This window comes from Vicia villosa, linkage group LG4 (genome assembly GCF_029867415.1).
Source record: "Vicia villosa cultivar HV-30 ecotype Madison, WI linkage group LG4, Vvil1.0, whole genome shotgun sequence".
Lineage (NCBI taxonomy): Eukaryota > Viridiplantae > Streptophyta > Magnoliopsida > Fabales > Fabaceae > Vicia > Vicia villosa.
Genome location: NC_081183.1, coordinates 124,253,420 through 124,270,728, shown reverse-complemented (window position 1 = coordinate 124,270,728; position 17,309 = coordinate 124,253,420). Strand labels below are relative to the sequence as shown.

The following is a 17,309-nucleotide window of genomic DNA, read 5'->3' as shown; positions in this document are numbered from 1 at the left end:
ATTTTAACAAATCAAATGTACTAAAAAATTAGTTATTCTCATCAACTATATATCTTTGATGTATTTTTTTCCCTTTTGTTAAAACAAAATCTATTTTTCATTTGGTTACAATGTTTAGTGATATAGTCTAATGAAACTTTAAGCACCTAAATATAGCTTTTTGCATTGACGGTCGTGGATTTTAGTCTCATTTATGACTATTTTGTAAAATAAAATAATTAAATTAATTTATATGTATATGTATATATATATATATATATATATATACACACACACACACACACAAATATTTGTTACAATATCTATATCGACCTATTAAAAAGAATATTTTGAGATGTTTGGGGTGACCATGACAATACCCGTTGATATTTCTCATAAAGAATCATTTACGTTGTTGTGAAGTTGGTTAGATGCGAGCAGTTTCTATGTAGTGATGTTGCTCGTGGTCTGTCGCCTTGGTGAAGGGTGATACTTGCAAACACTTTGATTTCCAAATAAGTTTGTATTGGATGCAAGAGTATTATATGCAAAAAGTGTGTATATATTGATTTTACATTTTAATGCTCCTTTTATAGGAGTTTCTAGGGTTTCTGAGGGTCTATAACCTTCCAATATAAGATCACAGTCCAAATAAAAAAATGTTAGAGTATAATTTATTATATCATCGGATGGTCATTACTCAATCATTTTCCTAGATTGGGTATTTTCCTAGGGTAGTTCCATACTTATTCCCGAGTTTGTAGAACCTTCATTGGGAATATAGTTAAAGGTATGACATCTTTATCGCATGTCATGCCGTTATCGCATGTCATGCCGTCTTAATGAGGTATCCATTTGAACAATCTTTTACCGTTATTTGTTCGTTATTGAGTCGTGCATTACTTAGTTGTATATGTTATTGGGTCATGAGTTTATCTTGACACATCTGATAATAGTTTCCCATATGCATAGTTCAGCATAGTTGGGTTGTTGCTTGCAATCATAGTCCATCTTTGCCTACACCTTCCCGACCTGACCATTTCATGAAGCTCTGTCATAAGTATTTGAATTAGTCTAGTATGACATGTCTAGGATATGGTTGCCTGTTAAATGATAACAAATTGTTGGGGATAGGAGTTGAACCCCCACCATTCCCTTTGCAACTCCAACGCCTATCCACTAGACTAGATGCTTTGCTTTGTCTTATCAACGCATTGAATGGTATTAATAACATACTTCCTTTGTATTTACAATTTCAATATATTATTACTTTTAAGAAAAATTCTAAGAAAATTTTAGTTTTATTTTTCCTTTTTGTTTTTACTATTTTTCACTTTCTTGTTTAATTTTATGATTTTTTTCCTTTTTGTTTTTTAATAATATTTATTTTAATTTCATTTGTTTGTTTAATTTCAATATTTTAAATATATTATTATTTTCAATACTAATAAATATCTAATATTAATTGAGATCAATTTATCTAATATTTATTTCAATTACAATTTTATTTAATATTGAAATCAATTTTAATTTATTTAATTTCAATGTTTTTCTTAGAATTTTTCTTGATATATTTATTAATATTCACAATTCCAATATATCATTACATTCATTTACATAATCAAATTCTATTATTACATTCATTAACATAATTTCAATATATTATTACATTCATTTACATAATTTGCAAGTTCATTCACAATTCCAATATATTATTACATTCATGTTCCTACCTTCAATATTAAATAAAGGGTTAAGTATGTTTTTGGTCCTTATAAATATGTCAAATTTAATTTCTAGTCCCGGTTAAAACAATGACATATTTTGGTCCCCACAAAATTATTATGCATGTAGTTTTAGTCTCTATTGTTAAACTGATGTGTATTTTTGAGTGATTATTTTACAAACATATTTAGAACGTTATAAAAAATTTCTCGAAAAAATAGGAACTCAAAATTTGATTTCTAAGTCGAGATTTGCATTACTTTTATCATTATCTTTTGAAATTTAAAAAATTCATATTTAATTTTTCTCATATTTAATAGGGACTAAAAATAAATTTTGAAATATTTATAGAGACTAAAAATATACTTAACCCTTAAATAAATTGATCTCATTTAATATTAGATATTTATTAGTATTGAAAATAATAATATATTTAAAATATTGAAATTAAACAAACAATTGAAATTAAAATAAATATTATTTAAAAAAAGGAAAAAAAATCATAAAATTAAACAAGAAAATCGAAACAGTTAAAAGAAAAAGGAAAAATAAAACTAAAATTTTCTTGGAATTTTTATTTAAGTAATAATATATTGGAATTATAAATACAAAGGAAGTATGCTATTAACACCATTCAATGCGTTAATAACCCAAAGTAAAGCATCCATCCAAGTGGATAGACGTTGGATTGTAAAGGGAAGGGTTGGGGTTCAACTCCTAACCTTAATAATTTTTTATCATTTAACATGTTTTCTCATATTATAATAATAATAAATTAAAATAAAAAGCCACTTGGTCATCCAAGTCACTAAAAAAATTCCTCCCACGTCACGTTTTTTGATGACTGGATGTGATGAAGGTAAAAAAAATGAGAGAATCTTCAAATGTTATGGGAATTCATACAACTTTTTTTCGCATGGGATTTTTCAAAAAGCGCCCATATGGCAGGGGAGAATAGGTATTAAGTATTAACCCTATAATATACCTTATAATCTGTCCCTGGGATTGTGCATTTAATGAACGCCATTTCCTTGTGCAGCATATGTAGTCATTTCAACGTAGGAAAATGTTGCTGAATATATTCTCTTGTCCAACTATTAATAAACGATTTTTGTTTCATGCATATGGTTCTTCTATAAATTCAACTCTCTCCTTCTAGGAGACAAATCCACCACAGTAGCCAATGTTAAGCGTTCAATTAAGCTGTTATAATTAGACTTGCAGTCGATCATAAAAAGTATGTTTTCATCGTTTTCCTTGATTCTTTTTCTCCAAAAGACACCACAAATTCACCGTAACTCTTACGCCTTGTTCTTGACTCATTAAAGCCTTGGAGGTCGTTTCCTTTGTATGTAATGAGACTCTTTCGAGTCATATGTGCAAATTGTTTAGAAGATTGGTATATATTATGTTGCTGGAATAAAAGACCCTTTGTATAAATTATTATATAAGTATATATATTTTTATTTAATTATATTAACTATTTATCGATTAAAGGCCTAGCTCATTAGTGATTAAATAATATAATGATATTAGATTTTTTATTGGATAATTAATTATATATTTAATTAGTTGACATGACTTTAATATGAATGAATGTTCGGATGATCCATTTTTGAATAATGAGAAACCTAATTAATCATCACATTATATATAGACTATTTCTCCAATATATCATACAAGTTTCTTACTATCTTTTTCCCATCTAAAGAGGACAAGTCAACATGTGTTCGTCATGTGTCTCTCTTCCTTTACGTGTTACGGCTGTCATTGCTTACAATTTTTTTTGATTTGGATTAATACATGTATTCCTATAATCTTTGATAGATATACATGTTCTATACCCTAAGAATATTTTATATACATGTTTATTTGTCTCATATACAATACCCTAAGATTTTGGGTGGAAATGTGACGTGTATTCCTCTTTAGCGATCCTAGTACATTGCTCCAAAATTTCTAGAACTCTCTAATAAGTGGTATCAGAGCTTGTTAATGTGTGAGGCACTTGTACAAATAAGGATACAGCCTATGACTATATATATACAACCCTAATTGGGCTTGGGCTTACTCAACTTGGATTATATTTAATATTAAACCTAATATTTCAATAGACCCCCCAAAATCCAAGTTGTCGAACCTACGCTAGTCATATTCGAATTGAACTATTCCTAATTTCTTTCTCAAATTCAGGAATTTGTCGATCTCCATTCCTTTGGTGAAAATGTCGGCCAATTGTGCTTTACTTGAGTAATGCCTAACTTCAAGTTCACCTCGATTCACCTTCTCTCTTAAAAAGTGAAATCTAGCTTCGATATGCTTACTCCTTCCATGCAGAACTGGATTCTTTGCCAGATTTATGGCTGACTTGTTGTCGATTTGAAACACAAACAATTTCTTCACTTCGACTTCCATTTCTTCAAGTAAAGTTCTAATCAAAATTTCTTGACATGCCGCATAGGATCCAGTTATATATTCAACATCACACAAAGTCAATGCCACCACAGTTTGCTTCTTCGAACACCATGAGATTGGGGCACCAAATACTTTAAAGAAATATCCAATTGTACTTCTTCGATCTTCCTTATCTCCACACCAATCAGCATCTGAAAACAATTTACTATTGCTTCTTTTCTTTCAGAGCCTTATCGAAATTGTATTCCACAGTTTATGGATCCTTTTTCATATATCTCAGGATTCTTCTTGCAACCTTCATATGTGACACCCTTGGTTCACTAATATATCTGCTTACTAATCCGACAGTAAAACCTATATCAGGTCGACTATTGCACACATACCTTAGAGATCCAGTAATTTGTTTGAACAAAGTTGCATCAACTTTGTCTTCCTCTCCATGCTTCTCCAACTTCACATTTGGTTCGACGAGTGAAGAGGTAGGATTCGAATCTTCCATTCTAAATCTCTTGTGAATCTCTTTCACATACTTTCTTTGATGTAGCACCATACCTTGCTTCGACATTTGAAATTCCATTCCTATGAAATAAGATAATTTTCCCAGATCAGAAATTTCAAATTCTTTCATCATCAGCTCTTTGAACTTCGACAAGTTCTCCAAGTTATTTTCAATTACTAACAAGTCATCAACATACAAGCAGATGATTGTTATATCTTGTTCTACCACCTCAACATAGACACCATACTCAGATTTGCATTTTACAAATCCCAATTCGACTAAGTATGAGTCAATCTTCTTGTTCCATGCCCTAGGTGCCTGCTTGAGGCCATAGAGCGCTTTGTGAAACTTATATACTTTACTCGCTTCCTTCTGAATCACAAACCCTAGAGGTTGTGTGACATAAACCTCTTGGTCTAAGGGACCATTCAAGAATGATGATTTCACATCTAAATGAAATGTCAACCAACCTTGGTTGCATGCCAATGCTACCGCTAGTCAAACAGTCTCCAGTCTTGCTACTGGAGAAAATACTTCAGAGTAGTCGAGTACTTCTATTTAAAGAAACCCTCGAGCTACTAGCCTTGCTTCATATCTTGCTATCGACCCATCAACACTGTGTTTCAATTTGAACACCCACCTCACATTGATAGCCTTTGTATGTGCTGGCAGTTCGACTAACTCCCATGTGTTGTTTCTTTCGATTGCCTGTAACTCTTCAACCATAGCTAACTTTCTGTGATTAATCTTCAAAGATTTTCTATAGTTTATTGGTTTAGCACTTGCAATTAAAGCAAAATGAACTAATTCTCCATCTAGTGTGACTTCATCGTCACCCATCACTTCATAATCATGAAGTCTTATTGGAAGAACTCTAGTTCTTTAAGGTCTTTGGCTTGTGCTAGATACATCCCCTTCGATTCCGAATGTGTCGGGAATGTTAGCAACTACTTCGACCTCGACAGCGTCTTCAACTGGATTCTCATCAATGGCTTGTAAAGTGAATTACTAGAATTCCAATTCCAGGAAGAATTTTCATCAATCACAATATCTCGACTTAACACAATATTCTAATTTATTGGATTGAATAATCTGTATGCACCAATTTTGTGATATCCTACCAGAATCATAGGTTCACTCTTGTCATCAAGCTTCCTTCTTCTTGCATCAGGAACATGCTTATAACATATAGAGCCAAACACCTTCAGATGACTCACTGATGGTCGTTTGCTACTCCACACTTCTTCAGAAACCTTATTCTTCAACATCTTGGTAGAGCACCTGTTCAGGATATAAACTGCAGTCGAAACAGCTTCACCCCATAAAGATTTTGGCAAATTATTCTAATTTAGCATGCATCTCGCCATATCCAATATGGTTTTGTTTCTTCTATCTGCAATTCCATTGTGTTGAGGCGTATAAGGAGCAGTTACCTCATGATCATTACCATGTTCTGCACAGAAATTTTTAACCACGTTGGATGTGTATTCGCCACCTCTATCTGTTCGCAGAACTTTGATCTTCTTCTCACTCTGGTTTTCGACAAGTATCTTGAACCTCGTAATGATTTCAAATACTCCATCCTTTCATTTGATCACATAAATCCACAACTTTCGACTAAACTCATCAACAAACGAAACAAAATATTTGTTTCCACCAAGAGTATGTTCTTCGAACGGTCCACATATATCTGAATGTACCACTTGGAGTATGCAGGATGATCTAATTAGAATAGTCGAAACAAAAGAATTTCTTGATTGCTTTCCGACCAGACAACCTTCATAGAGTTTTTCAGGCATCTCAAGACTTGGAACATTGAACTTCTGTCGAACTGATCATAGTCTTAAACGCCCTGTTCTTCGACAACGGAGACTTTAAGACCAAATTATTCTGGGTGTCGAGCAATTTATAAACTCCATCTTTCATGACAACTGAGAAACCTCTTTCGACGAGATGTCCAACACTTAGCAAGTTGCACTTCATTCCAGGTACATAGAGCATATCTTTGATCATAGCTTTTGCTCAATTGCTCAGCTGAAAAACAATGTTGACCGTACCTTCTGCTTGCAACGAACTGTTATCAGCAAGTTTTACCTTGCTCTTCTTCAAATCGTCAAAATCTGCCAACTACACCTTTTGACCAGTCATGTGATTTGAGCAACCTGAGTCGAGAAACCACATTTTGGATTTGACATGGTTATCTACAACTGCAGCCATAACCACCATACCACCTTCAGAATCATCTGAATCTTGGCGTGCAAGGTTCGCTCCTTCGACCTTATCTTTTGTCGATCCATTGTCTTTCTTGTACCAACAATGTTTGGACATGTGACCCCACGCTTCACAATTATAGCACTGCACACATTTTTTATCTTCTTTGTGCTTCCGATAGTTCCCTCCTCCACTTTTCGAGGATTCAGAAGCTCTATCATCGACATGATGCTTGTGAGGGTTCGACCAAGACTTCTTGCCTTGAGTCTTCTCGAATTTGCCTTTGACTTTGTTGGAACCACCATCCTTTTTCCACGACTGAACCTACAATGACTGTATCGAATCCTGAACTCCTTTCCTTTCAACAATCTTAATCTCATGCGCCCCCGACGAACCAACTAGATCCTCCAATTTTAGGTCTTCGACTTTGTTGGATTCTTGAATAGCTATGATAACGTGATCAAAGTGAGAGGTCAACATACACATTACCTTTTCAACTATCATCTTATCAATTAGGGTTTCACCACAACCCTTAATGAGATGGACGAGTTTCTGGACTTTCGACACATATTCTGCAATGTTTTCATCTTCTCCCATCGACAATAACTCATATTGTCGATGCAAGGTCTGTAACTTGACAACTTTGACTTTCTCACCTCCTTCATAATACTTCACCAGAATATCCCATGCCTCCTTCGTCGATTCAGCATGAGAAATCCTATCGAAGTTTGCTGAATCTACCGCCGTCTGTATGAAATACGCAACCTTGCAATCTTTCTTCTTGACTTTGTTATGGGCTGTTTTCTATGCTTCGGTTGCATCTGCATCGGTTTCTTCCATCGAATCTAATTCTTGTCGTCAAGAGTTGGAAGAGAATTCGGAATGCCATTAGTACCATTCATCTTTGCAGCAATTGATTCACGTTCCCTGGAACAATAACCAAAAGCTCTAGATACCGATTTGTTAGTGCATGAGCCACTTTTAGTGAGGAGAGAAAGAGAGAATAATAAATAAAATAAGAATTATATTATTCACTTGAATTGTACAAATAAAGATACAACATATGACTATTTATATATAACCCTAATTGAACTTGGGCTTACTCAATTTAGATTATATTTAATATTTAACCTAATATTTCAACAGAGCTATGGTTCTTCTTAGTGGAAAAATGAGAGTTGATCTTGTTATATAATGGGTAGGAAGTGAAAACTCTTGCGAGAGATTGTTGTATTTAGGTGTGAGTGATTAAATTTCACATTACCTATGAATGAGTGAAATGTTAAATATATAAGAGTAATGATTAATATACCTAATATCTTAAAATTTTGGATAAAAATGTTCCATATCTCTTGGGATCCTAAAACATTGACCTCGATATTTTTCCCGTTTTTCTTAAACTCTTATATATGTTTCTTTTGTGTCACACTTTCCTTTCATTTTCTCTCATATCAAAACCATAATAAATTTTTCACATTTTCTATTTATTTTCTCTTTTTTTAAATATATTTTTCTCATAAGCAAGCATAAAATAAGCTATATATATCTAGTTTAATCGATATCTATATAACGAAAATAACAAAAAATTTCAAAATACATATAAATAAAAACTACCCTACTACGCCCTCCATCTTTTATACAAAAACAAAGTGAGATATAATTTAATTTCTTTCTATTACTCTTTCCTTTTAACATAAAATATGAATATTTCTAAAACAGATTCTGCTTGTAATCCAAAACATATTCTTTCCTAAAAACTACAAGAACAAATAAACATAGATAGTACCTAGACAATGATAAGAAAATTGTTACAAACATAACAAAAAAAACCTATGATATAACAATGCTTAAGCAGTGTCCAGAATCACGAGACTTGATTATGTTCCTACAAGTAGGACAAGAAGAATGAGAAAGCAACCACTTATCAATACAACCAACATGAAAACGATGATTACACTTTGGTAGCATCTTCATATTATCACCATCACAAAACTCAGCTAAGCAAATAGCACAACTAGAATCCAAACTTTGAGGAGTTGATGATGATCCACCTGAATGAGTATTATAAACTGATGTTGGCAAAGCAACTCTATCTTTCTTCTTGAGTCCGGAGTTGCGCCTCCGAGAAGCGATCCATTGGAGAGGTTCGGTAAGGACGCGGTTCGCGCATTGGAACACGCATTGTAGCATTGTGTTGAGGCCAAGAGCACAGAGTAGAGCACATACTATAGCTGCTATGAGAACCATTGAGTTGAGGCTGTGTTGTTGTGGAGGGTTGTTGCATGGTTTGCTTGTTGTGGGACTGATTGTTGGAGTTTGTGTGTGAATTTCAGCCATGAGGATGGTAGCTAGGTTGATGAATTTGTGTTGAAATTTGGTACATAAGTTTTCAAGTATGGATTATTTTTTATTTGTATTAAAAACTAGAGAGGATGAGATATTAATTAGTGGGGTAGGGGACATGGAAAATTATTGCTTACTTGGTATTCCACTTTCTTGTGTCTATGCACTTCAAATGAGGGTAAAAAGCATGAGATATTGTATATTTTGCACTCTTTTATGTTTGGTAATATTAAGAATGTGTATATGTATCAGGACTCATTTATCATTCATATTCATATTGAATTGCATCAATTGTTTATGTTTCTTGTGGCCAATGTTTTATTTTTGAACAATAAAACAATAATAGTTTTCAGGAAAAAGTCTAACACAACAACCCAAAAAAGCATAACATCCTTTAACTAAGAGAAATATAGGATTGCAATTTTCTTAAGAGTTGGTTAGTGGTTTGGTTTCTATAAGAAGCTTGGCAGTTAATATTTTATAATCTCAACTTCCTTAAGAGTTACTTTGTATTGTTTTTAGGGTTTTTCTAACCTATGCAACATTGCATAGGATAAGGGCAATTAATACATTATTTCTTTTTATATAAATTATCATATTAATTATTTTTTTTTTAAAAAATAATCTTTTATATTTTCTCTTTCTTATCCAATTAATGGATCAACATAAATAATAATAAATATGGTAATTTATATTTAAAAAATTGTGTATTAATTGTCTCTTATTATTCTATGCAAGGTTCAGACATGAGTTCAAGTCCAACTTAAAAGATAAAGAAAAATCTCAATATGCTACCATTGAACCAACTTTTTATTTAATTAGATAAATTTGTTGAAACCAAGTTTCATGTTTGTATCTCATCTCCTTTGCCAATGTGCAGCCATTGTTTCCGTTGAGAGTTGTCCCAACAAGCAGTTTATCTGGATTATAAGCTGAATTTAAGAAGAAACACAGGATTTGTGAATTTTGAAAATTGGATGGAAAAGGACCAGAACGGTGGTCGTCGTGATATATTTAAGGACAAAAAAAATATTTAGCCTTTATTTTTTTAAATGCTAAATGTTAATTTTTAATTTGTCAATGAGTGACTTAAACTAATAACTTCCTTATTAATCCAACTCCTATCTTTTTTTTTTTTGTTAAGCAATATGGAATTAATACGAGAACAAAGGGTTCTCAAAACCTGATTACACAAGAGAGCAGGAATAAAACAAAAAACCTGCTAACAAAGAGAAATTACAAACCAACTAGAGTTAAGAGAGGTAAAACAAAGGCTCTTTGCTAAACTCATAAAAACTATAAATTGGGTGCGTAATTTCTCCGAAAAAAGACCACTTCCACAATAAGGACTTGATATTCCAAATCACGTTATCAACAACCCATCCTTCATTCCGGAAGCAAAAACCGTTTCTAGTTAGCCACAAAGTCCACAAAATAGCTAACCAAACCAAACCACTTTTTCCCTCTTTAACTTTCTTTTTTTTACAAAAAATATACCAATCCATAAAACTATGAAGACACTCTTCTTCCGTATTCCCCACCGGTTTACCAATCCACACGGCTATATCCCTCCACACCCCCCTCACCAAGGAACACTTGAAGAAAGAATGATCACAACTTTCCGGAAAAAACCTACAAAAAACACACTTTAGATTTTCTTCCGACAAAGGAACACCCCTAAAAGATAGTAAATCCTTTGTTGGGAGCCTATTTACAAGAATCCTCCAAGCAAATGCCTTAATCTTAAAGGGCACTTGAATCTTCCAAATTAAATCAAAAGCCATATCATATCTACCCAACGGACCAAACGGCAAGCGGGATGAAACCATCGACTCATAACAAGAAGCAACGGTAAAAATACCTTCCGCCGAACCGGACCACGAAACTTTATCCCTTCCCTCCATCAAAGGCTCACGGCCAACCAACAAAAAACGAAGCGAAACGTCCTCCGCCACTACAACCGGATCGGAATCCATATGCAACACCACCCCAAAGTTCCCCCACTCCCATTCACCATTTAACCAACCTCCCATACTAGCCACCGCCACCCGTTTCAACAAAGAAGCCGCGTATAAATTAGGGAACTCCTCCTTCAAACAAATATTTCCCACCCACCTAGCCTCCCAAAAAGGAGTGATGAAACCATTCCCCAAAACAAACCGACAATTAACACCCAACGGATCTACTCCTTTAACTTTACCAAGATTAATAATATCCTTCCACCACACCGAGGCTAAAGAAAGAGAAGAAGAAGAAGGATAAGATAAAGGATTAGAAGACATACCTCCACAAAAGGACTCCATAGTGAAATCCCCATAACGAGCTTTTAACAAATTGAACCAAAGAGCTTCTTCACCTTTTAAAATCCTCCACCGCCATTTATTAAGAAGAGCACGGTTGAAATCACCCACTTCTTTAATACCAATTCCTCCCTTTATAAACGGTAAGCAAACTTGTTTCCAACTCACCCAATGAATCTTCCTTTTCCCCTCCACACCCCTCCCCACAAAAAATTACTTTGAAGCCTAGCCACCTCCTTAGCCACCGAAATTGGCATCCTATAAAACGACATAGTGAAAATAGCAAGAGAGCTAAGACAAGATTTCAAAAGAGTTATCCTTCCTCCCAAACTTAGAAAACGATTCTTCCAACCCGATAAACGGTTCTTAATCTTTGATAAAAGAGGAGTCCAAGATGATGTTTTCCTCGGATCACAACCCACTCTAATACCAAGAAAAACAAAATTGCTTCCTTCAACTTTGCAAGATAAAACATAAGCGGCCGCCTCCAAGAAATTTGCACTTACGTTAATACCAATCAATTTACTCTTGTGATAATTAATCCCAAGACCCGACACTAATTCGAAAGCTTTTAAAACCGCTTTGATAGCCCACACTTGCCTCCAAGAACTTTCCCCCACAATAAGAGTGTCATCCGCAAATTGTAATATGTCAACCACACAACTACCGCTAAAATCAATACCTTGAAATTCTCCTATTTCGGAAGATTTCCTCACTAGAGCCGCCAAACCCTCCGCCACCAACACAAAAAGGAAGGGAGATAACGGGTCACCTTGCCTCAAACCTTTTTCCACCTCGAACTCTTTCGTTGGGCTACCATTAACTAACACGGACATAGAACTTTTAAAAATCAACAACTCCATCCATCTCATCCAAATCTCTCCAAACCCCATCCTTCTCAACATGTATTTAAGGAAGCTCCAAGAGACTTTGTCATAAGCCTTTTCGAAATCGACCTTAAACAAAAGACAACCGCGACCCACTTTCTTAGTAAAATCCACCACTTCATTAGCCACCAACACTCCATCTAGAAGTTGTCTACCCGGCACAAAAGCACTTTGACATGGAGAAATCAAGAGATGCAACACCTTTTTCAATCTCCCCGCCAAGAGTTTAGAGATAACTTTGTACATACAACCAACCAAACAAATAGGCCTATAATCATCCAATCCTACCGGATTAAGAGATTTAGGCACCAAGGACAAGAAAGAAGAATTTACCGCTTTAGAAATCGCTCCTCCCCGATGAAAATGCTTAACAAACCTCATAAGATCCTCCTTAATAAAAAACCAACACTTTTTAAAGAACAAAAAAGTATACCCGTCCGGACCCGGTGACTTATCACTTCCACAACTCCAAATAGCCTCCTTAATTTCTTCTTCTAGAAAAGGCCTTTCAAGAAAAGAAACATCCCCTTAACCAATACTCCTAAAAGAGATCCCATCTAGATTCAATCTCTCCGCACCCAACTCCTTGAATTTAGAAGCAAAGTGAGACCGGACTTCCTCCTTAACATCCTCCACCTTTTCTACCAAGCCTTCGGAAGTAACTAGAGGACCAATATGGTTACGACTTCTTTTTTCTTTCACAACATTATGAAAGAAACGAGAGTTGGAATCTCCCTCATTCAACCACTTGAGTCTAGATTTTTGCACAAGCATATTTTCTTTAATCCTTAGATTCAACCATAACCTCTTATTTGCCTCCCTCCTATCATTCAAAGTTTCTACAAAAGATTCTTCCTCCACCTCCTCCAAAAAAGCATCCCCCAAATTCACCTCCTTCACACATTCCTCCACCTCCAAATCAATCTTGCCAAAAACCATTTCATTCCACCATTTAAGTCTCTCTTTCAACCTCTTAAGTTTTTCTCTAAGAACAAAATCACCTCTCCCTTCCACCACCATCTCCTTCCACTCCGATTCGACAAAAGGAATAAAAGATTTAAAAGAAAACCATTCATTGTTGAACTTGAAAGGTTTAGGTCCCCAATTCTCTCTATCCTTCACCAACCACACCGGACAATGGTCCGAGACATCACGACAACCAATAAGTTGCCCCACCAAACCCCACCTATTAACCACCACATTAGAAACCAAAAAACGATCAATACGACTCATAGCTCTACCATCACCACTATACCAAGAATATTTCTTTCCTTTGCAAGGGATGTCTATCAAGCCACAATCTTCAATAAAATTATTAAACAAAACCGCCTCATAAGACGCCACACTATCGCTCCGCCCTCTCCTTTCACCAATATCCCTAATAGAATTAAAATCTCCACCGATGATCCATTCCCCATCCGTCAAAGAATCCTTCAAACGCAAGATATTAACCCATAGCTCTTTCTTCTTCGTAAGAACACAAGAAGAATAAATATTTAAAATATAGTAGAAATTATCCCTCCAATACACTTTTATTCCCAAGTAACCTTCCCCTTTGAAACTAGAAATGACTTCGACATTACCAACCTTCCATAAGCAAATCATACCTCCCGATAAACCTTCCGAATTTGAAAAAGAAAATCCGATATCCGAACCACTCCAAAAACTCTTCGCTAAAACCTCACTCAAATTTGTTAACTTGGTTTCTTGAATCAAAAAAAATATCCGCCTCCCCCTTTTTAATAATGTCACTAATTCTCCTTCTCTTCAAAGCATTCCCTCCCCCTCTAATATTCAACGAACCGATAATCATGTCAACATTTTTATCACCTCCTTCTTTTCCTTATTGCTCACAATCTCAACTATTTTTTCACCTTCCAACTTCTTTCTAATACTTTCCCTCCCTTTACCTCCCATCACCCCCAAATCATCAATAGCCCTAACCAATTTTTCACCTCCATCAACATCCACATTACCCCACTGCCTAGCATTATTTGCAAGAATAAAGCTATTCTCAGAACAAAACTCCCCACTCTTAATGTCACAATCCATCTCCTTGGTTGATGAAATACCACCTTCTCCCCCTACCGAACCTGAGACCACTTTTCTACTTGATTTCAGAATTTTTTTCGCCCTTCCCTTCCTACTCACCGCCTTCAACTTTCTTAGCAAAAGATTATTGTGACACCCTCCAATATCCGCCATTTTTTTCAACTTAACCCTTCTTATATACACCTTCTGGTCCGCCACCAAAGAACAAGGAACCACCGAACATTCCTTCCCGATCGTCCCCTCCGAAATCGGAGCTGAATCATCCACCTCCCTCCTCACCACGGCTCCCTTCGAAACCGAAACCAGTGCCCTATCAAAGGATCCATCCGCTGACCCACCAACCGTCCCGGATAACTCCTTCGGAATCTCGCCGTTTCCGCCATCCATCGGCTCCACCTGAATTCCCGAGGCTTCAGAAACACAGTTATTCTCCTTCCTAACTACCTCTATTCTGTCTGATTCAAAAGCCTCAATACTGTCTCGGGAATAAAAGTTACTCCCGGAAAAAACGTCACGCGACCCCCAAGACTCAACCTCATCAGAGTCAACAAAATCAGAAGACAAATTTGAGTTGGAAATAAAACGATCCAAAGGAGACACAACAGGAGCAGAAAAATCTTCCTTGATAAACAACTTATACATCTTACCGTCCAAATTCAAAGCCACAAAGTCAGGGAAATGCAAAGAAATATCCACACAAACCTGGATTCTAGCAGCTTCAAAAGAACGACCACCCGCCGTAGATTCATCAATACGCACAAACGATCCAAACAATTCTGCAATAGAAGAGAACACTGCCGGATCCCAACCCAAACCCGGAATTCCGAAAACCCGAATCCACACCGCCCTAGAAACATCCTTATCCTCCACACACCATTTAGAAACCGACACAAACCAGTTTTTCCACCATCCATCTTCATCCTTCAAAAACTCAGACAAAGCACCTTCCTCCCCCTCCTCTATAAGACATTTACGGGCTCCCAACGAAGACACAGAGATGCCGAAAAAACCCGCCCTTTCGATACTAGCTTGGATGCCCTTACTAGAACCCGGTACCCGCAAAACACCAACCGAAGCTTTTGTAAATCTATTCTTCTTCTCTTCAGATGAATTGAATACCACCACTTTACTCTGCCCCTCCCTAACTTGATTACTGGTTCTGTTCCCAAGTACTTCTGCAAAAGATCTGCCATCGCACTTCGCCTCTTCCCGACATCCATCCAAAACACCACTTCTTAGCCCAACGTGATGACCGCCCCGGTTCGCAAAAACCAGAGGAGAAGCATCCATCCTGTTCCCCGCCTGTCGTTCGAATCTCGGGACATTTGCGTGAATCTTTTTCCCCTCAAAAGCAACGTTATCCAGTTTAACCCCCAACCACCTTGCATCTTCCACCTCCGTAAACCTCGCAAATCCGAAACGCTTTCCGATTCTATTCCTCCTTGGAGCAACCGCAACCTCCACCGCGTTACCTATGCACCCAAACAAAGCAAAAAGGTCTTTCGCCTTACAGTTATCAGGGAACTCAGAGATGTAGAAAGAAACTTCCTCCGCCGCCCTAAGTCTCCTTACCGGAAACACATCCCAGTGGGGGACCCAGTTCCGAAAGGGTTTGCGTTCCGCCCTCCTCCATCCTCCGTTACGGTGGAGAACACCCCCCTCCATAAAAGGACTACAAGCCCTAACTCTAGAGAGAAGCGGGAGGATTCAAAATCTAGAGAGAGAAAAACTGTATCCTCGCTTAGTTTGTTTAATTTTATCCAACTCCTATCTATTAAAAAAAAGGATTTTTTTACCAATACACTTACCACTAGACCATATAAATTTACTTGTCAAGTTTCCGCACAATATGTATATTATTATGACTTAGTTATTAATGAGTTATTTTATTCAAATATCTCTCCTTTAAAATTATAAATTATTTAAACATATTTGTAATTTTAGTAATATATATATATATATATATATATATTATTTCAATTAATATATTTAATGATAAATTTCACTTTAATTATATAATAAACTGAAATTAATTATATATAAAATAATTAAACAGAAATAATATATATAAAATAAACCGAAACTAATTGAAATAATTTAAATATATTAATTGAAATAATTAATTTGAATTTTAATAATAAATTAATAAAATAAATAAAAATAAAAATAAATTAAAAAAATAAAAAATAAAATGAAATGATAAAATTAAAATAAATAAAAAATGAAATCAATATTACGTGGAATTAAAAAAAATTAAAAATAAAAAAAATATAATTACACGTCAGCATATTTGAATTTTAAAAAATTAAAAAAATAAAAGAAATACACAATCAGCACCCCACATAAGCAAATGGCATGTGCCATTTTTTAGCGAGGTCTAAAACGACGGAATCTTCATTTGGCAAGGTTAGTTTTACAAAAAAAAATTACAGGGGGTAAACCAGAAGTCGCCTATATAGCAGGGGGCAAAAATGGTAATAACCCTTTATATTTTATAAGTTCTAGAGCTCCAAGACGCTCCTCAAGCATCTCTTTCTCCATACAAAGGCATTCAGGCGTAAAAGACGTCCCCTTTAGTTGCGGCTCTAAAAGACAAATAAAAAAAGCCTTGTGCATCTGATACGACATTTTCGTCATCTCTCTTGACGAATGACTCCAGTGTTACTTGAGAAATATGTGTAGTTTCTATTCAAAAATGAAAGATCAAAACTCCTTTGTTTTTCCGAGGACAAGGACAGGCCAAAAGCATGAGTGACAAATTCGTCAGGTTTACCGATGAGCTTCCCCCGTGTTCAAACCTTCCTTAAATCATCTCCACACATAGAGGCCTTTTGAAGAGAGACTTGTGGATATATATGCTTCCAGATATGAAGCTAATGATCTTGGCGCTGATGACCT

The 17,309-nt window shown here is 35.5% G+C and overlaps 1 protein-coding gene across 1 annotated transcript; it reads right to left on the bottom strand.

Moving 5' to 3' along the window:
• Positions 1 to 8,515: 8,515 nt before the first annotated feature.
• Positions 8,516 to 9,190, bottom strand: LOC131599621 (RING-H2 finger protein ATL74-like). Its single transcript, XM_058871913.1, has one exon. The coding sequence runs from the start codon at positions 9,164 to 9,166 to the stop codon at positions 8,660 to 8,662; it is 507 nt and encodes a 168-aa protein (XP_058727896.1). The 5' UTR covers positions 9,167 to 9,190; the 3' UTR covers positions 8,516 to 8,659.
• Between the last annotated feature and the right edge of the window lie 8,119 nt (positions 9,191 to 17,309).